We start from the raw sequence: 21,767 nt of genomic DNA, 5'->3' as shown, positions 1-21,767 counted from the left end.
CCAGCTTCATCTGAGCATGGAGCAAAGGACAGGGAAGGAATCTTCCTGGGCATCCCGGGGAGCCCAAAGAGAAGGAGCTGCACAAAAACTAGCGGTCAGGGTAGAGCAGCCACCTAACGTTTCTGGAGAGCGTGGAAGGGCAGGGCTTCTAATTTCTGGGTCAGTTTTCTAGTTTTCCAGATGAGACCCTCTCCTGTACCCCATCCAGTCATGCCACATGCTGCAATGAATGTCAGGCAGCCCCACAGTCCCCAGCACCCCAAAATTATTCTATCCTTGCAGGTGGCAGCGAACATACATTGCTAGCTCCAGTTAATTCTTCTATTCTGTAGGAAGAGTTGCAATAATCCATTTTAAAAGTAGAGGTATTTGACAAATACTTTTTTACGCTTTTTTACCCCCTCACAGTAAGCAGCACAAGGAGCTCTCACACATCCAGCTCTAACTGTCAGCATGGGAGGGGAATCTGCCAAGAGGCAGATTGTTACAGGGTTTCTTACACCTTTCCCAAAAAAATCCTTCTGCCGGCCACTACTGGAAAAGCACAATGGACTAGCCCAGAGGAATCCTAGTTCCTGAATTCCTCTTTCCGAAAGAGCAGAGATTAACCTGGTTTTCAGAGAACAATGTGGATAATACCTTCAGTCAGTGTCCAAGCGGGTGCATCTAATAAGCATAAAGTTGGAGGACTGGTGTCAAAGAAAACCTTTTTTTTTTTCATAAATGCATTAATGTACTTTGTATTTGATTTTCCATATTGTCATTTCATTGTGTAAATTGGAACTAATGTCTTGAATTTACACTTTGTAATGAAAGCAGGAGAGGCTGGGCACAGGCACCGAGGCAGCACTCTGGCGTTGAACGCACACTGACACTGAGCTCACGTGTCATCCAGGGCTATGCACCTACTCTGTGGGTTTGATGTCCTGTCTCCTGAAAATAATGCTTGACTCCCAAAGAGATGAAACATATCCACGTAGTCCTTGCAGTGCTTGTGAGATGAGGCTGCCTGTTATCCTTCATTGTGCAAACTGAGTACACCTAGAAAAAGTAACAAGATGATTAGCCCGAGGCTGAGAGGGAATCGGGGACAGGACTCCAACTGCTCGCTGCCCTCTTGGACCATGCTGCCTCCCTGGGAAATTTGCATTTGCAAATGTAGAAATAGCCCTTCGATGGGAAGGCACATAAGGAATATCTTGATAGCTTAATTGGGTTGTTTATACTTCTTGCACTGAAGGCAGAAGATGCAAATAATTCTTTGTGTGGCCAATTCTTATTTCACCCTTCTCTTTTCAGGGCAAATTCTGTGTAAATGATGTTCCTAGGCTATGACCTTGTCAGTTATTTACTGTGATTGCTCATGTTCAAATTTACATTTTTCTCCTCCTGGGTAATATTTCTTTGAATTACCTGTCAACTGAAAAAGCATATATAACTACATTATTCTGAATAAACACATAACCCAGGACACTTGGCATCTCTGGCAGGAGGGGGTTTTGAGAGGAAAGGGATTTTTTCCAAGCAGAACACTTCTGCCTGAAGGGCAGTCTGGTCTCTGTAGCATAGCGCTGCGGTGCATTGCTTTTCTTAACGCTCACAGTTAAATCTCAGGGCGATGTCACCATAAATGTATGTTAAGCTTTGAAAAATCCCTGAAACAAGAAATCTACTTTTTTTCCACATGAGGCTCAGTGTGACAGAAGTAAATACAGAGATTCCATCTGCTGTTTCCTTATGTTAACGCACAGTTGTTGAGGACATAAGTCAAGGACTAGCTGGCAGAAAAGGGTATTCAAAAAGTGATTTTTTTCTTCACTTGAACAGGGCTGGAATAATAATATAAAAATATCTAAATGAAAGAGAGAGAACATGCCCAAGTCTAGCAATGCAGCTCTCTTTTTAAGGATCTTATATCCCTATTATTTTGATTCCTTTCCAGGGGTCATCTGAGTGCAGGCACCCATAATCCTTTCGAGGCAAAGAGGCTGCTGTTTGGGCTCTGCTGCTGTTCCAAGCTGTAGACCTTGAGCAAGTAGCACAGACATAAATGTATACTGATTTGTCATGTTTGTGTTTACTCCGTTCTTGGCCTAGCAAATTCTGCCAATATGTCTTTGTTCCCTTGTCCCATCCCTCTGCTAGCAAGACCTGTCCACACAACACCTCATCACTATGGCTCAGCAATGACTTAGCATCTAGAATTAAGGATCAGACTTATAGTGGTCTGCTCATAAGTATCTTCAGCTCAGACTGGTGACCCTTTCAAGCTGTAGTGTTTATGAAGACCATGTTTTTTCTTTATGAGCTCCCTCTGTGAGCAGGCAGTGGGACTTTGTACGGACATGGACAACTTCCCACACCAGGCAGCATGGGAGACTAGGTCCAAAAGGCATCTAACTGCCCACTGGAGGTAACAGCCATTCAGCCAGGCTTGCAAGTGGTGCACTGAGCCTGCAAGCAGGGCTTTAAATGCCCCTTCCAGGAAACATCTAGCTGGTGAGCTGGCTTCCCACGGTGTCTGGCCCAGCTGCCCATTAGACAGCCATGCAAGGCTGGTAGACCGGCGGCAGGTTTATTGGAAGGATCAAGAAAGGACAGAAGGGTAAAAGAGACTTTGCTTCTTTCCTACTCTTTATTCCCTATCTTACACTCTCTACAGCTCCACCTCATACTTGCGACACAGCCCAGAGCAGAGGTGTACCCCATGCCCACCATGCATCGGGAAGGGCAGATGCAGGTGCAGCTGTGCACATCCCTGAACAGACCATGCCAAGCCTCTTCCACAGTCGTTGAGATATCTTTAAGTAAATGTCTTGTTCTCTGCATTGGGCTCCCTGTTGAAAAATTCAACGTTTCCATGCTCTTTTATCAAGTCCTTCCGAGAACTGGCCCGTGTTACCTACTGTACTGTGCCGTTTTGAGGGCTGTTGAAATGCTGAAGCAAGCACTAGATTTCAGTGGAACAGTGACATTTATGCAGTTCGTGTATAAGACTTGTGTGTGTAATGGCAGCACTTTCTTAACCAGTAGCCCCAAGCTGGGAAAGTTATTTCCAGGAAAAAAAAAGAAGTAGAAACTTACTGCTTCCTGGCTGGCAGCAAAAATCATTTATTGTGGGAAAGCTAAGCTTAAAACCACTAAAAAACCAGTAATTTCCATCCACTCTCTCACACACACTGATACATGGAAAAAGAACTTTCTGAATTAATTTCCTTAAATATGTAAGGCATCTTGATACCAAAACTAACCCTCCTCGCCCAGGGAGACTATAGTGGAACGTCCCACAGAAACAAATGCAGCTCTTAGCAGTTTCTGCTTTTCGAAACAGCTGGTGTGACCAAACTGAAACCAGCTTTAAACAGGAGGAGGGCATTGGCAAGACACTTTCAGTAGCAAGGCCTTAAATATTAGTTTATTCTCTGTAAGCAAGAGTTCTCATCTGCAAACCTTCTGGTTACACAACATGGCTTTTTATGCTTTCCCAGCTTTCTCTTATGTAGAGTAGAGGTTGATTAAATCCATTCTGAGCTATGTTGTTATATCAGGCACGCTACGGTTACAGCTGAGTGTCTCCCCTGTTTATAGAAATGAGTCAGGAAAATAACACTTTAAATACTTATCTATGCTAAAACAGACACACTAAAAATTGCTTAGGTTGAATGCTGTATAAATGTTTCACATATGTTAATAAAATTTATAAGTAAATAAAATACATAAATAAAATATTAAGGCAATCTTTAACAAAACACATTTCTGAAGACCTGAATTCTATTTCCATAGTATCTATTTAATACAATATTATTTTTTTTCCTCAGTGGCTGTGAGAGAAGAGCTGGACGCCTGGCCTGATTACTGTCTGCCAGTAATAAGAGCTATTTATATGTGGTTAGTACAGGTTTCTTTTTTAATGAAGTTTTTGCAGACTGAGTGACACCAAATAATAGAAATATGTAAGCAGAAAAACATGCAATAAGCACAGGGAATTGGAATATGGTGGTGTCAGCGGTTAGAGAACAAGACCTTTGCTAAGGAAATATTTAGAAAAAAAATGTTTGTAGCTGTAATAGCTGTAACTGAAAAGCACCACGAATAGGCTTTGTGCTGTGCAGAGAGTGCCACCCTCTGCTTCTGCAGAGTATGGAGCCTTTCTCTCCTACCTGGCTCTTCCTCCTTCCCCAGTGCAATTCTCACACACACAGAGCGAGTTACAAAAATACCCTGCTGGGCAGGTAACTCTGCAAATGGTCTCTCATTCCCTGTTAATTTGAATTGTGAGCTCAGCTCTTTAATTCGGCATTGTATGCCTTTTTATTTTGGTCAGAGCAAAGACAAATAAATTTGCCTTCCCCTTTTAGGGGCAAAGCCCTGTGGGTTCCTGAAAAAGACAATTCCTATTAAGGTCTGAGAGAGCTTACTTGGAGAGAAGGAGGCACAACAGCTCCTGCATGCAGCCTGGCTGCAGGGTAAAAGAATGCTGTGGCTGGCGGTGGTTAAAGGACTCATTGTGGTACCTTCTGATTTTTATATCTGAAGAACAAAAGAGTGTTCTGTAAGAGGAACTGGAATAGACTTTGGGATAAGCCATAGGCTTTTTTTCTGCTGGAGACAGAGGCTGCAGTTTACACAAACAAGTCTCGTGCAAATTTACAGGAATCCCTGCACTTACAGGCCTCATTTGTGTTAGTGCTTGACAATTTTTTCTAGCTTTTTAAACAACTACCACAACATTCCCCTCTTGTGCTAAAACTTATGTTACTGATCATAGATATCTTTCGGTATGAAGGATTCTTTGTCTCATTCAGGCAGCCTGTACAAGCCTGCTGCAGCTTTGTGCCATGCTTGGGCAGTAGTCTCTGAGCAAGTGGCTATTCCCGTAGCTAGAGGGCTTGATGCCACGTGGCAGACTAATAAGTAAAAAAGAGATACTTTGGAGCTTTACCCAAGCAATAAATTGTCCTAGAGAGATGGGATCAAAGTCAAGAAGCAAACATAGAGAAATACTCCAACTGAACAGCTACATTAGTGACTCAACAGTTCCTCAGTTCTCAGCAGGAGGCAAAACTCCAACTTTTTACATTCTTAAAAGAAAATCAAAGCAACAGATTGAACGAAGATTAGGCATTCAAGTCTTCCTCACCATATTGTTTTGGACATCTTCTGTGGAAGAGTATATAGCAAAGGTCACTACTAAGGAATTTGAAACATTCATACACGTGAGTTCTTGGGGATTCCTCTCAAATCGCAGCAGAGAATCATTCTGTTAACGTCCCTTTCAGCTCAGCTCTCCTGCACCCATACAAACCCCACACAGGGTTTACAAGCTCAATGCTGAACATGTGCATCCAGCCAAGGTCAAACTTCAGTTCAGATTGGTACTGAGCCACAGGCTGGGATGGCCCACTTGTACGGGCATCTGGCTCCGGCAGCAGAACAGGAGGAGGCTGCTGTTCTCTGAATCCAAATATACTTTCTCCAGATACCTGTGCAGATCCCTTACTGAGACTGTGTTTGTGAATTTGCGAACAGTAAAAGGTGTTTAATTCAGTTGACTCTCTAAGAAGACTGCACTGAGGCATACTCTACCCATGCTCACCTAGTCCCTATCTTTGATCATCTGGCTTGCTAGCCTCCCAGATCCATGCATGCCTGCATTTCCACTTGCAAATAGCCTTCTTCCTAAATTAGTTCGTAATGTTCTCTTCCAAATCATGCCTCAAGGGCTACGAAAACACCCAGTTAGTCATTAGCAATCTGTCAGGAGCTTGGTTAACAGGTTTGCAATTTAAACAATTTAGACTCGCTAATAGTTTGGGCTTAAGTAGCTTCCTGACTTGTTGAATAGCCTCACGTCCTCCTAGAGAAACAGCTCAGTGGGTTCATGTTCGTATTAAGGATGATTTGGACAGATTGATAAAAGAAAAGAGGAATACATGAAAAAGCTTACTAAGTATCTTTACCTGGCAATTATATTTAGGGTGACAATATGGTGTTAGAAGGCATTTTCATTATGAAAATAAAAGAGTTTTCTGAACAGGGTGAGGGCACACGACAGTGATGTCACCTTTCACAGAGATGTCTGGTTTTCCATACCCATTTACTAAACAACATTCTGGTCCATACGGAGACTCTAGCAGCAAGCTTAGGAGTAAAATCTACTCAACCAATAAACTCTCCAGCAGCTGCCAAATAATCCTGGTGTAATGAGATAAGCTATTCAGCTAATGGAAAAAAAAACCTATAAAAGCAAACCCCACCAACCCAAGCGTAGGAGGAAACAGTTGTGTGAAATACCGCTCTGATGCGACAGAGTGGCACTGGGATGCCCAGTGCCAGAAAGATGCTGAGAACTTTAAGGATTGATTTATGAGGAAACAGCCATCAGAAATGCTGCAAATAGGATAGGAATGGAACGTGTCATTGAACTTTCCTGATTCTAATCCAGTAAATGTAACACTAATCCAGGATCGTGAATGATAACGTTATTAACGAAAGCTGCGAGGGGCACATCGCTTTCGTACACCGGTTTAATTTTTAATGTGTGCACTGATTTGATTTTAATTTATGCAAGTCGGCTGCCGGCCTCGGGGTCCTGCACGGGGGCCGGAGGGAGCCGGTAAGGGCCCCTCGGCCGGCCTGCCCCTGCCCCTGCCCCTGCCCCCGCCCCCGCCGCGGGCTTCCCTCAGAGGAGACGAGGCCTCGCCGCTCCTGTCGGTCCCCGCGGCAGGGCCCCGGGCCGGCGCTGAGGGAAGCCCGGCCCGGCCCGGCCCGGCCCCGGCAAAGCAAGCTGCTCTTCTTCCTCCCTCCGCTCCCGGAAGAGTCCGTCTGGAAAAGCCGCCGCCTCTCCAGCGGGCCTGGCAGTATCGGCCGCCTGCCCGGCAGCGCCAGGCCGCCGCTGCTCCCCGCCGAGGGGCGCGGGGCCCGGCTGTGCGGACGGCGGCGCGGCTGCGGGGCGGAGGGGGTCGCGCCGGGTCCGGTCCGGCCCGGCCCTCAGCGGCGGCGGCGCCCGGCTGGTGGGGGAGGGAGAACCGCGTTGCACCGCCGCGCCCTCCTCTTCCCGGCGGAGGCAGCGCCACGTCTCGGGCAGGAGCTGGGCGCCAGACGGGCGGCCCCAGGTCTGCGGGGGTCTCGCCGGGAAGGGTGGCCGCGGGGCGCGGGGGCGGCTGGGGCGCGGCGCCCGCCGGGGGGCGGCCGGGGGCGGCCGGGCGCTGCTTCAGGCCGGAGGGGCGCGCTCGGGGTTGCCCTCTCTCCCTGCGGCCTGCCGGGGTGTGGGGTGCCGCCCGGCCCAGCCCGGCTCCGCGGCTGCGCCTCCGGGCCTCCGGGTGCCTCTGCCGGCGCCGCAGAGAGGTGCCCCGGCCCCTGCCCAGGACCCCTCGGAGGTGTCTCGCCGGCGGTGCCCCCAGCCTGGGACTGGGCTCTCTTGCCCTCCTGGTTGTTGGTGCTTTAAACAAAATAGGTTGTTTTCGTACAGCTCTTTTCCATCTGAGGTTATTTCTGGGTTCCCGCGGTGTGCATGTGTCTGTGTCAGCCTGTGCTCAACACCGAGATACAAACGGACTTTGAAGTCAAAATACTCTAACCTTTAATATTTGGGAATGGGTTGTCCAGGAGAAAGCCGTTCTTTGTGACCCTGATCATTAACAGGTGTTTTATGACAAGGATAACAAACTGTCTAATGTTGGCTGGATTTTGCCAAGGGGTAAGCAGTCTACATTGTGCTTGCCTTTTGTCTGGAATTCCTCTTTGTGACTTGTCGTGTATCTATATGCTGTACGACAGCTGTTCTTCCTGAAGTTTTATTGTAAGCTTTATTATACAGAAGAGCTTTGAAAATCAATAACAAATCACAGTGAAGCTATTAATCTTTCTGTTTGGTGGAGGTTTCTCTTGTAGAAATGTGCTCCAGGTTTCTGGCTTCTTCACAGCTCACCTACATAAGGGTCACCTACATAATCATCTAGTCCCATGTGTCCTGAGCTGTTAGCAGCTTCAGTAATGTTTTGGAGATGACTGGTGGTGTTGCTGGGTGACCAGGGCAGTTTGGTACAGTAGCAGTTACACAAGTACTCCCTGGAGATACGGAAGGAATGTTGTTCAAAATGTTTGTGTTCATGTAAAAATGCAATTAAAGTATCCCTGGCTTGACATTCTCCCCACAACCCTGCCTTTTTTAACTGGGGATTTATTATGTTCCTTTAGTAAATAGGAACCATAACATTTTGTAATTTGAATTCAGCTGTCAGTAACTATTTGAACAAAATTTAAATACTTGAAGTGATTGTACAACAGCTGCTGTCAGATTGTGTTAGTTGGCTGGGTCTATACCCACAGGTAAGATCTGAATGCCTGGAGAATCATCTGTAAATTGTATAAACCGTGTTTGGGAATCTTCCTCTTTGCTCACCATAGGAGAAGGCAGTGTTGAACTGCAGCCCAGGCTGTGTTGTGACTGCCAACACGTGCTGTAATTAGTAGTTCAGATTCTGTACGGTGATATGTACACGTTGCTCTGCAGACAAGTAAACAGTAATGATGTAATTTAACTTAAAAGAAAAAATCTGTCATACTGCATTCTAACTGAAGTTATTGAAACTTAAATGGCAGTAGGTCCTTGAAATGAAATAGATGGTATGAAAGTCCAGACTGTAATTTACAGAGCAAAATGCTACTCTGGATACGGGCTTACTTATTAAAGTAGAGGCCAAAGAGGCTTTTCCATTAAAAGGGACAGTGATCTTAAATCAGTTGTCTCACTGAATATTATCTTGTTGCATCGTTATGCTGGTGTATCAATGCTACTAAAAAGAAGTGGTAATAAAAAAGCTGTTAAATAGATCACTTCTTAATCACAAAAGCTGGATACTTGGTTATATTTCGTTGTCTCTGTTATTATCCCATGTCCTGGTTCTGTGTGTTGAAGTTGGGCTGGTGGGTAATCTGTGAGCACTATTTGCTTTTTAACTCATATTTTCAAAGCTCTAAGAAATGTTTGTAAATTTACTACATTTTATTTCTAGAGGATGCAGCTCCGTGGTGATTACAACTTTTGCTGCGAGCTGTTTTCATAATCTGGAATTACCGGCTTCCTGCTGCACACCAACAGCTGTAAAGCTCAGAACTGCGCTCCTGTGAAACATCTTGATGCTGTTGTTGCTGATGGAGAGAAACAGGACTTGGTAGTTCACTTGGCAACAAATTATTTGGAAGAAAAACTTTCCAGGGATCTGGATTGTTTTTATCATGGACTCGTCATCTGTCCAGGAGGACGTTCACCTGGAGAACAGAAGCGGTAATGGGGCCCCTGGAAGCTCTGAAGAACTTCTAGATTGTAAAGCCAAGTCAGATTTGCCAGTAACAACAGATGAAATTAACGGTAAGTTACTTCATATGCACCGAATCATTTCTTGGTCTTCCCAGGCTTCTCTACAACTACCCGTTTTGTTATTCAGGTGATGCTGAAGGATTTTTTTCCATGAGGTCAGGAGTTTCTAGTACAGTAGTTTTAAGCAAGTTTGATGGCTATGGCTCTGTGCATAGCAAAACTGTCTTTTGTTTTAAAACATTCTTTCAAAACAAAGCCAAACTATTAGCTTAAGTACTGTTGGCTATCAGTTGAGTATGTGCTGCTCAGGGTGTTACTCTGTCTTCTGATAGTGTTTCCAAGAATATATACCTGGAATTAACTAGAACTAATAGTTCTGAAATGATTGTTGTGGAGTAAACTCATGACTGGAGTGGTTTATTCTGGCAAAATAAATTTTCCTAATAAATTAAATCAATTAGGCAAAAATCAAAATGTACTCCAAAAGTCTCTCTGAACTTCTATTTATGGAAGAGAGATGCTGGCATGTACTTCCCGCATTATCTCAGAATAAATTTTATATGTAGAAAAGCTCTATAGTAAAATAATCGTGCAGCTGTTTACAAGAAACTTAAGAGAGGGCTGATCTGCGTGGATTATAGAATCAAACTTAGGTTGAAAGGGACCTCTGTGGGTTGTCTAGACCAACCTCATGCACAGAGGAGACCTAGCTTTGAAGCTAGATCAGGACCTTGTCCTGTTGAATTCTGAAAATCTCTAGAGAGGGAGGTTCAGCAGCCTCTCTACCCATTCCAGTATTTAACTGCTTTCATTGTGAAAATCTTTTCCTTGTATTGAACTGAAAGCTCCATGTTTCCACTACAGGTATCTAAGGATATGTTGGTATATAAGGATATGGTGGTAGATGGGTGGGGGGGTGTATATGTTGAGGCTGCGTAGATACACAAAAGTGTGCGGGTTACTTAAGTAAAAGGAGGTGATCATGTGATGAAGTCGTTAGCCTTCTGCCCTCCTCGTACCACAGGTTTGTCGTCTTGTTGCGGGCAAGAAAGTGGAGGCCTGAGACTTTATTTGCATTTCTTATGTTGCCTGTTATCAGACTGGCAAACTGTGGTTGTATGATGATTCATTCACCTTTTATGAAGTTAGAGATCACCCTTTCTGTCTTCTCCTGTGTTGGACATCATCCAAAGAATTGAGCTGTGGCTTACAAATAGGTAGCGTGTCTTTCTACTGTTTTCAATCTAATTGCATCTCCTCCCCCACTGTTCTAAAAAGACCACAGTTGTGTTGACACTACTGCAATTAAATTACTTTAGTTCAAGGCAGCATTTAGATTCGGAGTGTCTTATGGCCTCAGCAAGTTTCCAGGAAAACATTCCTCCAGAATTTTGCTCTGGCTTCTCTTTTGTTTATGTATACCACTCACAGTTGTGAGGATAAAAATGTAAATAACGTGTAAACCTGATGCAATAACAGTTGCAGTTTCTGAAAGATGGGCAGAAACAGTATTTCTGAATGTGCAAGGTATCTTCTTTTTGGCTTCTCATGACTATTCTTAGCACTGATGTATCTTTTAAATTTAGTTTTAATAATCCTTTAGTTTTAAAATGCCTTAAATTCTGACTTAGGTTGGTTAGTCATTAAAAACGCAGTCCTGTCTTCTGTCCTCCTTTGCATCCTTGTTGTGCCAATCCCTTCCGTCGTCCCTGCAAGTGTTTTTGTGATGATGTGATGAACTAAATCAGAGAACTGATGCAGGCTCAGATGGCCTGAAAATGTTCTCTGCATGACAAGTAAGACACTCAAAAGTGTTTTGATTCAAATCTTAGAGAGCTGATGTGCTTTGGCAACCTAAGGCTGAAAATTTTTTATTTTTACTTATGTTCAGTTTCCTCTGAGCTGGTTCACTGTACAAACATCTGTGCTGCCTTAAGGGAAGATGCACCACAGAGGTGGGAACAAATGGTTAGGGGTGGAAATTTATCTTTTCCTCTTTAAATTACTCTGAAGTGCAGTTTAACTGCACTTAAAAGGAAACCTTTTGCTTTTTTCAATAACAAAAGGGAAAACAATGAATAAGTCCTATCTTTGTACCTGTAACTTTTTCCCATATGGCTTATTTAATTTCAGGGTGCACTTTAACGCACGTACATGAATGATAATAGCTTTATTTTTGAATTGTTTTGTTTTCAGAAGTTTGTAGTGATTCATTATATGGGGAAAAATGATAGCAGTATGTTAATAGGATAGTCTAAATGAATAATTAAAGTTTTGTTGAATTATTGTAATCTACTTCCTGGCTACAGAATATTTCTGTGAATTTTAGAAACACTTGGTTTTGGGAGGATCTGTTTCTCAGTTCTGGTTTGTTTGTTTTCTTTCCCCCCACATCATCTTTGAGCAGACTTTAAAAAACACAACCGTGTATTCAAGCCTGTAACTCTGAGAGGAGGAAAAACTAGAAAGAGGGAACTTGATTTTTCCACTTGCAAATACTTTGTGATAATAAATGTTAAATATTTTCAAACATCTTTAATGAAATCTTCCATATTATTCCAGTGAGTTCCACTTAGTCCAGTGATACATGGTGTCAGAATGAACAGAAAGAGTGGCTATGTCAATACCCTGCTCATTTAAGATCTATAATAATGCATTTAAAGTTAGATACACAGTTTTGTTGCAACAGCAATTTCATAAATGTAAGTAGTCCCCAACTGAGTGAAGTAGAAGTGTGTGAGAAATCCTCTGTAGCGTTGAACTGGTTTTGAAGATGCATTTTTCCTGATGCAAAAGAAAAATCAAATATTAGTAAGTGGGGATAGAATTGGTATAAAAGTGGTTCTTGAATTGCCTTTTAGTTGGTAGATTTATAATTTTGATACATGTGAGCTTTGCTACTATACTTTAGATGAAGATGTCCTATTTGGAAAAAATTAAACTCAGTTTAAAATTGAGAAACTCTGCTTGGCCCAGGCTGGAAGTCAGGATGGTGGATGCTTTCTCCCCAGTGCCCAGCAGCATACCAAATAGCTGAATCATTCAGCACAGGCCCACAGTTGCAGACTCTTATTTGTAGTAGTTTGCCACTCAGTGTGACACAGATCACATTGCTTCCACTTGGTGTTCCATGCTTCTAAACCTAATGAGATTTAAAAACCTGTGTGAGGTTTTGAAAATGTTTTATGATCACTTTTGAGGCTCTGCTTGAAGGCAATGTGGTAAAGCAAATGAAAGGTACTTGTTCTGATCTTTTAAAATGAAGAATCAAAAGTCCTTTATAAAATTCCTCCTGCCAGTTGCTGTCATTAGCAATTTCTATATTCTTACAGTTTAAAGGCAATAGTGGTAGCATTGTATTTCAGTGGCAGTGTAAAGATAAATGGGGTGGCTTACAGTGTAACTCAGTGAAACTTTCTTTTCCAGCTACCAGTATTAACATCAGCGAAGTGCCAAATGAAGAGGAAAGTCTGGAGATAAACAGCAAAGTGGACGCCTGCCAGAATGGGCCAGAGTCGCTTTTCCCTGACTCTCCTGTTTCTTTTGACCCCACCAGCAGTGCACAGGGTCAAGAGTCGTCCCCAGGTGTGACTGGTTTCCATGGCAGCCTAAGGAGGTCTCAGGGAACTAGTGCTGAGGGCATAGTTCTTAGAAAAGAAGCTTTGCAGTCTCTCAAACTAAGTCTTCCCATGCAAGAAACTGAATTGTGTAAGCATCTGTTTATGGTGGTGCCCCTGCTTTCTCTTGCTGCATAAAGCTTTTTAATCTGAGCTTGGCTCTAGAATCCTATAACATCATTTCAGCTTGGGCTAAACTTCATTTTTGCAGTAAGCTTCTACTTTGAACTACAATTCATTTTCTTTCAGTAAACCACCCTCTGCTGCAGCTAAGGCACATGCCTTACCGTTTAAAAATTGTTCTTATGCTGGAGGGGAACTTATGCTTTCTGGGGCTGAAGCTATTCTAATCTTGATTATTAGGAGTAACAGATGACATTTTAAAAAAAAAAAGACAGAACAGCAGAACCAGGTGATTATAAGCTAAGTAATGAAGAGGGGGAAAAGAAGAGCAATAAAGGGGAGAGAAAGGGGAAGTCTTTATATTAAGGTTTCTGATGCTGAGCTTTCTGAAATAGTGTTTTTAAAAAGCCTTACAACAGGAAAGATTTAATATGAGTTAAGAAAAAGTAAGAATATGTATCCAGGGAAGGGAATGAGTGGACTGCATAGGTCTTGCATAATTTCAGAATTTCACTATTGTCAGAAGTGCAGGACAGGTGAGATTAAATGACAGCAGTAGTTTTGTTCTTGCTCTATAATCTCTTGTCATATATATGTGGAGGAACTACAGCATTTGCAAACTAAGCAACGGAAATACACAGGCTTTATCAATGCTTACACAAGGATGTATTAGAGTATTCTGAGGTGCATGCCAATGGGCTTTCCTTGCATTCCTTGCTTAAGCATGAAGCATGTTGCTGATGGTAGAAGGGGCTTTTTTCTTTTGTGTCAGATTTGCCTGTGTTGGAGTCTTCTGTTTGACTGTAAAGGTACCTTTCACTTACAGGCTCAGTAGAGTCTTCACTCCCATTGGAGAAGGAAGAACAAATAAGACTTCAAGCAAGACGATGGCTAGAGGAGCAGCTCAAACAATATAGAGTGAAGAGACATCAAGAAAGAGTGAGTACCACACAACAGGTCGTCTAGATTCAGTGTGTTGTTGAGAAGCCTGAAAACTTTATCCTTTCTGTGCTCTAAATTACTGTTTTCTCTGCTTTAAATGTTTTTTAAAACTTTTAAAACTACTTTAAAGTAGTTTTCTCAAGTGCAAGAAAGCATTTTTTTGTTCTGGACATGCAAAATTTGGTTCCGTGTTACCTCATCGGTAACATACCATATTGTGCTACTCAGAATGGGGGGGGGAACCAAACCGAAAACTTAAGTAACCTAAATCTTCAATTTTTTCTGTTTATTTCAGTTAGCTTTTGGAGTCTTCCTTGATAATTTTCAACATGCAATTACTGAGCCCTGATAGGGGTGATTGCTTGTTTATGAAATTATGAATATATTTCAATATTAATGTAAAAGTGTAGAGAGTTATGTATTAAGTTCTACAACAAAATAAGTCTTTGATGCTAGTTCAAATTCTGGAACATTCTGGAATTTATCGTTGACTCTTTGCTTCTTTCAGTCTATTCAGTTTACATCCAAAAACCGGCCCTCCAGCACCCTAGATCCTGAGCTGATGTTAAATCCAGAAATCTTGCCAAGAGCTAGCACTGTAGCAATGACAAAAGAATACTCCTTTTTGCCGACCAGTGTCCCCAGGGGGCCAAAACTGGGTAGCCTGAGACTTCCAGCATCCTCAAAAGAAAGAAGTAGTTCAAAATGTAAGCCCAGTATGATCCGATCCTTGGCTGACTACAGAACTGAAGATTCAGGCTCTGGAAACGCTACTGGCAATCTTGTGGCTACTGATTTATCTGGTGGGATTCTGAAGCATAGCAGAAGCGGTCCAGCATCAGTTGTTTCTGAGATTAGTCTACCCTCTGACATGGATGATCGAATAGAGAATTCCTCTTTAGCAGGAGATAGTGTTTCAGAGCTTGATGGGAGTGAAGTGGGAATGAGGCTGGATGGAAATGAGAGTGACAGCTCTACCTACAGCAGCGTGTCAGGAAGAGGGCTGTATAACAGTTTACAGAATGCAGAAGGCAAACAGGGTATTCCGTATACAGTAAACGGTCAGAAGATACATCCTGATGCAATGGGGCAATTTCCTTCTATCAGTGAGGTGCTACAGGCTGCAGCAGTGGAGCATCAAGCCCATGAGCAAGAAGTTAATGGGGAAGTACGGAGTAGGAGAGACAGTATTTCTAGCAGGTAAGAAAAATCACCATACAGTGAGGCCGTTATTTGGCATTATGTTTTCTTGGAATGGGCAGCCTATTACTCTTACCTACTAACTTTGGATCCAGTTTTAACTAACATTCATTGTGATCAAGTCTGTTGTTAACTTACAGATTCTAAAAGAAACTGAAAGATCACTTCACTTGAGTACCTATTTACTAAGCATGTCTTTAGAGAAAGGTATCTTTGCCACTGACAGTGTTTTAAACGTTCTGCTAGCAGCTGCTTCTATCTCTGTATGCTTAGAAAGCAGGCATTTGTGCATTCGTTCACTGAATCACTGATGTGGTATTGGTCTTTAAAGTCTGAAAGTGTAGAGCTAACTTATTATCGTCCTTTTCCTGATCTACGCATGTACCTTTCAGACCTCAAATATTTATGAAATGCCAAGAGTCCAGTCCTAGATAGTCTTATCCTCTTCAGCCCTTTAGAATGAGATTTACATAGTTGTGGTTTTTCAGTTGTCTGCAGATGCGTGTTTTATACATGCTAATTTTGAAATTACCTTTTTTTCCTCTTCTTTGGAATAAAGTGTAATGCCCTGAAATGTTAAGGTTAAATCAGTTGTTGACAATTATTCTAGGTTAGACTTAATTCTTACAGTAGTGAGAGAGAGGAGATGATGTTGCCCTTTTTCTCTATGTTCTTGCTTCTTTTGCGGCAGCTGTTGGTATTTCTCAGGCACTTTCACATTAAAGCAGACAATTGCAGAAAATAGTTGTGGAGATTTTGGGCTCCCATTGTGTCCATTTTTCTGCTTATAAAGGGTTATGCAGATACAAAATATAATGAAGTCAACCGTTGCACTTCTGTAAAATAACAAATATACGGGTGCCACACTATATTCTACTTGGTACAAATATAGGAAACTACCATCCAAAGAGATAAAGAAATTATATCCACGTGAAGGTTTTATACGTTAATGAAGGTTGTTTCACTGTGTTCTGGATCGGTCATAAAACCAGAAAAAATGTCCTAAATTCTAGATCACATGTGGAGTCTGAGTACTTCTTAATTTCAGCTTCATTTTTCTTCAACAAGATGACTGTTACATTCTAACCCTTTAACTGTGTATGTGATGTCTCTTTTTCCAGTGTTTCTATGGAAAGCTCTGTCGCAGGAACTCATGACGAAATGTTGCAGGTTTTGAAGGAGAAGATGAGACTTGAAGGGCAGCTAGAAGCACTCTCACTAGAAGCTAATCAGGTAGAAAATAAACCTGTATTTCTGTATTTAGCAAATTATATTAATATGTTAATTAATTTTCAAGAGCCTCGTACTCATTACTTGTGGAAATTGTGTTTTGTAAAAACATTGTTGAATAAGGTTATACGTTAGGAAACTAACATATAAAACTTTACAAGGTACTTTACAAGGGTGCTTAAAAGGAAAATTTAAAGTCAGTAAAGTCTTCAAAGGCTTTAAAAAAGTTGGGTTTTTTAAATAAAGAAGTCAAATTAAAAGAGAGATGATAAATTCAGAGTAATGCTAGAGATGTTTATATAAAGCTATATATTCTCATTGTATTGATTGATGGTGTAACGCATATAATAGAAAGCATTCTTCCTTAAGGTGTGGAAACATGTGTCTTATTAAAAATCCTGACATGGTTACTGACGTATAATGCTGTACATCTTCTCTGTGCTTTCCTCTGTATTTTTTTTGTCTATTTGAAATACCTGCTAGGTGAGCTGTGAACTTTAAAAAAGAATTTTTTACAAGCAAGTGGTCTTTGCCTTAGCAAAGCCATTTTGCTGGTCATCTTTTTTTTTTTTAGTCTTTCTCTTAAGACTTCTGTATTTTGATTTTTTGGGACACATTCAGGCTCTCAAAGAGAAGACTGAGCTACAAGCCCAACTCGCGGCTTTGAACATGAAGCTTCAGGCGCAGATGGAGCACAGCCAAAACAGCCAGCAGAAGCAGGAATCTCTGAGCTCAGAAGTGGCCACATTAAAGCAGTCTTGCTGGGATCTGGAACGAGCAATGGCTGACCTGCAAAATACCTTGGAAGCAAAGAATGCTAGTTTGGCTTCTTCAAATAATGATTTGCAGTTAGCAGAGGAGCAGTACCAAAGACTCCTGCTGAAAGTTGAAGACATGCAAAAAAATGTTCTCACCAGAGACAGCACAGGTGGGATGATGTAAATGTCAATCTTTAAAATTTGTTATTCCATAAATCATTTTATTTCAACATAATTCTGAAACTCTGGAGCAAGAAGGAATTTTAATTTGTGTTTCATTGATGTCATACTAATAAAGTGGTCTGAATTTTAAGATGATTGGGTTTTATTTTGTGTTACAAAAGTGTCACAATTTGCAAGCTGGCACTGCCAGCCTGGAGAGGGAGGCATAAATTTTCAGTCTAGTAACTGACAGTGGGCTGATGGTTTTTTAGAAAATTATACAAATATTGGTTTGTAATGGTGACTCTACATGTCAGGATACCTGTTTCCTGATTTTTTTTTAACTAGTTCATATTTTCTGCCACTTAAGGAACTTTGAATGTTTAAAAAACTGATTCATTTATTTTAACTTTGTCCTGCTTATGACCTGATACTTTGGATTTTAGAACTTCCCCTCACTTTTGCAGGAAAAGCCAATCTTTATGTAACTAGGCATATATGCTTTTGTTCAAAAAGAAAGAAAAAAAAAAAAGAAAGAAAAAGCTATGAATATAGCAACAAGCCTTGAAAATGTGTGCATAAAAATAGAACAATAGAGTACACTAGTCCAAGTTCTCTATTTTTCTTCTCCTAGTTCATGATCTTCGACAGCAGTTGGCTTCCTTACAGAACCAGCTTCAGAAGGTGCAGTTGGAACGGACCACACTGACCAATAGGCTAAAGGCATCTGAAACAGAAATCACATCACTCCAAAATGTGCGGCAGTGGTACCAGCAGCAGCTTGTACTAGCACAGGAGGCCCGTGTCAGGCTGCAGAGTGAGATGGCCAATATACAGGTATTATGCTTTACTTGCATATAGGACAACTGAGAATCTGTTCTTTTTTTATGGTAGTTTTCTCCAGAGGACATTGTTTATGAGCTCGGACAAAGAAGCCAGTCTCACTTGTGTTTTCCTCAAGTGGAGAGCAAGCAGTGGTGATGTTTTGGTTTTCGTTATGAGGTGTTAGTTCACATTAAGGCTGAGGCATAAATTTAACCACTTAAACACTTGTTTCTGTGGATGAAGATCTGTAGTGCCTTGAAAATAGTAGTTGAGATAAGGCGCGGATAGATTCAATGTGATTTTTTTTTTTTTTCCCCTGAAACTTTTAAATTTGTTGGCCAAATTTCGACTGTTAGTTTTAATCGGTGATTATTTTTCTTTTCCTTTAGGCTGGGCAAATGACCCAAGCAGGTATGTTGGAGCATCTCAAACTAGAGAATGTGGCACTGTCTCAGCAGCTAACTGAAACCCAGCACAGATCCATTAAAGAAAAGGAACGTATTGCAGCACAGCTGCAAAATATTGAGGTACGGTTGTAGGTGGGCTTCATGAATTACGTTCTGCCTAGGTTGTGTATTTAGGTTTTGCAAACCCAAGGATATTCCAGCAATGTAACATAGAATTCTTGTGAATTGATTCAAATGCTGCATTATAAAACCAGTAAATATTTCAGAGCAAATAAATTTGCATGACATTACGAACAGTAAGAGGGAGCAAGGCAATATGTTTCCCATTCCAAGATGATACTTGCATTTTCAGCTCTGGTATTTGGTTTTAACTGAATTTTAAAGGTGGATGTAAATGTTCTCCTTTGACCATTTAGGAACTCTTTTGAGAGAAACCTTAACTGGAAGTTAAACTAAGTCAGCAAAGTGCTGCTTAAGTGTGTGAAATTACTCAGTACTCAGGTTTGTCCTTCCTGCCCTCCAGTAAGAAGAGATGGGTAAAATCTGACGTGCAGTATGCTTGCTTTCAGAGTACTTAGAACCTTAAATCCTATTGAATTTCAGTGGCATTCCTGCTTCAAAGTCTCAAAGGGCAGCAAAGCAGCAGGCTAGTGGAAGCATGCCATCTCCAGCGTTACTAATAGTGGTTGCATAAATGACAGAAACTGCTATTTCATGGAGTAGCTACAGCATCCAAGGAATCTCTTGTTTCAGAATTTTTCCAAGCAGCTTAATTTTAATAAAGATTCTTTACATCTTGTTTCATCAATTTAAAAAGGACATGGTGTTATTTAAGAGGAATTCAGATTGTCACAACTATACAAGACATTCACTGTTATTCTAAGGTGTCTTTATATGAATGGGTGACTTCACTAAAGACATACAGCTGTGTAAAGCAGACATCAGAATTATTTTTGCTTGTGCCTTTTCTCTAGAAGCCTTGATAATTTACCTTTTTCTTTTCCTTTTTTTTTTTTTCCTCCTTTCTTCTTTTTCCTGCCTCTCCCCCTCCATGGAAATTGTAAAAGTTGATTCCTTCCTTTTTCTGGGCAGGCTGACATGTTAGATCAAGAAGCTGCCTTCATGCAGATCCAGGAGGCTAAAACTATGGTGGAAGAAGACTTGCAGAGAAAACTAGAGGAGTTTGAGGATGAGAAAGAACAGCTTCAGAAAATGGCTGATTCTGCAGCAACATTGGAGCAAGAATTGGAACAGGTAGACTGTTGTTAGGGAACTTCCCAATGGCTTCAAGGGAAATATTTATTTGGCTGAAAAGGCAATAATAAATAAATACTGAGCTCTAAACTTTTCTAAAACCTGAAAGCTTGCTGCAAAAATGAAGCCCATATTAAAGTCACTGTGTCCCAGGTGAAAAGCTCCCTTTTTTAACTATCTTGGTAACAGTACTTTTTTTGAAATTTCAGAACTACTGTCCTGTAGATGTTGAAGGTTTTTTGTGAATTTGTTTTGTGATTATTTAAGTATAGACAAGAAGCATAGATCCATGTTCAAAGTGTTAGGCAGTCAGGATATCATTATATACATTTACAGAGTAATAAATCTGCACTTCACTGCAGAGTCCAGTGCGTCAAGGGCTAGAATGAGATGGAGTATGTGATAGCTCAATATTATATACCATGTAATTATATGGCATTATCATTAATAACACTGAATTTATGCAGTATATCTACTGTGGACACATTTTTCAAATAAAAATTTAGACTACTGTTAATCTTACTTAAGAATATTTTAGGTTTGTCGTTCTGGTCATTGCTGAGCCTGAAAGATTACAGATGCTGCGGAAGGCAATCAGTGCAATGAATAGAGCAAATAGGAGAACTGGCCTAGGAAAGTTAAAAAATATTTTCACCTTCTGCTGTTTTCTCCTAGAAGCTAAAATATTAGCTAAAATATTTTATTTTGATTGGAGAACATTTGCAAAGATAACATTAATTTTCTATGAATATTATCTTAAAATACTTATTCTCAGGTCAAGTTGACTTTGCATCAGCGAGATCTGCAGCTTGAATCTTTACAGCAAGAACACCTAGACCTAATGAAGCAATTCACTCTGACCCAAGAAACATTGCACACCAAAGAGCAGTCCCTGGATGACCTGCAAACACAGTATGATGAACTTAAGGCCAAATTAGAAGAATTCCAAAGTGATGCCACTTCTAAAGATGACATGATCCAGTATTTGCAGAACGAGAAGATTGTCTTGGAAGTAGCTCTGCAGGCAGCAAAAGCAAGCAAAGAGCAACTTGACGAAGGAGCAATGCGCCTTGGAGAAGATACAGAAGTAGCATCAGAAATCTTGGAACAACTGAGGCAAGAAATGGCAATCAAGTCAAGCCAGGTAATGAATGCCTAAAAGTATCCCTAAAACATAGCAAAAGATACTGTCACTCCTTGAAATAATGTAGAATACGACATTTGGCATGTAAAACAACATGTTTGCTTTTTTTTCTCCTGGCAGGTAGAAAATCTGCAACAAGAAAATGCCAACCTTAAAAAACAGTTTCAAAAAGTGAAGGAACAGTTCCTGCAGCAGAAGGTAAGCAAAACCAAACAATTTCAAGGACATAAAACCAAGGAATATACTTTTTTTCACAGTGAAGGCATGTAGTTCTGAGGAGTTTATGAGGAAACTTGAATCAATTTTCTGTATCAAAGAACTTTGTGACATAATTATACAGTTTCTGCATTTCATACAGTTGAATTTTTTTCTGTTACTAACGTAAAAGCAGATCCACCAACCGATTCATGCTTTCATTGGACTTCAAGGAGTTTGCCAAATGATACGCCATGTAAAATATCTCTCTGGTTTGATGCTAGGTTTTGCAAAAGTGCTCATGAAAATCTTCAAGTGTCATCATTTTCCTGCAGTTTTGAAAAACAGTAGTTGATTGGGTAATTAGATTGAAAATAAATATTTTATTGCAAATTTTATTCTGAATTTACACAGTTTTGAAACAGTAATTTGAAATTGATATGTTATGTGCAACACTGTGTGCTTTATGTATAAGGTGGCACCATTAATTTACTGCTTGATTGCTTATTAAGGTAATGCCACAAGTTGTTTTAGCTTGTTAAGTTTAAGTTTGGGAAGGCTGTTTAAACTGTCAGTCACAGTTAAGCC

The 21,767-nt window shown here is 41.0% G+C and overlaps 1 protein-coding gene across 3 annotated transcripts in view; it reads left to right on the top strand.

The window, feature by feature from the left end:
- The first annotated feature begins 6,816 nt into the window (after positions 1–6,816).
- GOLGA3 (golgin A3) overlaps positions 6,817–21,767 on the top strand; it is a 28,427-nt gene continuing 13,476 nt past the window's right edge. The window contains exons 1-12 of one of the 3 annotated variants that reach the window (XM_054844336.1): positions 6,817–7,115; positions 9,018–9,373; positions 12,749–12,907; positions 13,889–14,001; positions 14,513–15,204; positions 16,326–16,437; positions 17,056–17,362; positions 17,989–18,191; positions 18,569–18,706; positions 19,679–19,840; positions 20,616–20,984; positions 21,105–21,182. In XM_054844336.1, the coding sequence (XP_054700311.1) occupies positions 9,241–9,373; positions 12,749–12,907; positions 13,889–14,001; positions 14,513–15,204; positions 16,326–16,437; positions 17,056–17,362; positions 17,989–18,191; positions 18,569–18,706; positions 19,679–19,840; positions 20,616–20,984; positions 21,105–21,182 (2,466 nt within the window). In that variant the 5' untranslated portion in view covers positions 6,817–7,115; positions 9,018–9,240. Of the gene's footprint in view, positions 7,116–7,237; positions 7,700–9,017; positions 9,374–12,748; positions 13,031–13,888; positions 14,002–14,512; positions 15,205–16,325; positions 16,438–17,055; positions 17,363–17,988; positions 18,192–18,568; positions 18,707–19,678; positions 19,841–20,615; positions 20,985–21,104; positions 21,183–21,767 lie in introns of those variants that run through there. The other 2 variants (XM_054844334.1, XM_054844335.1) reach the window with 2 other exon arrangements.

The sequence above is a fragment of the Grus americana genome, chromosome 16 (assembly GCF_028858705.1).
Source record: "Grus americana isolate bGruAme1 chromosome 16, bGruAme1.mat, whole genome shotgun sequence".
Lineage (NCBI taxonomy): Eukaryota > Metazoa > Chordata > Aves > Gruiformes > Gruidae > Grus > Grus americana.
Note: the sequence above shows the minus strand (reverse complement) of the source record. Positions and strands in the feature narration are given on the sequence as shown.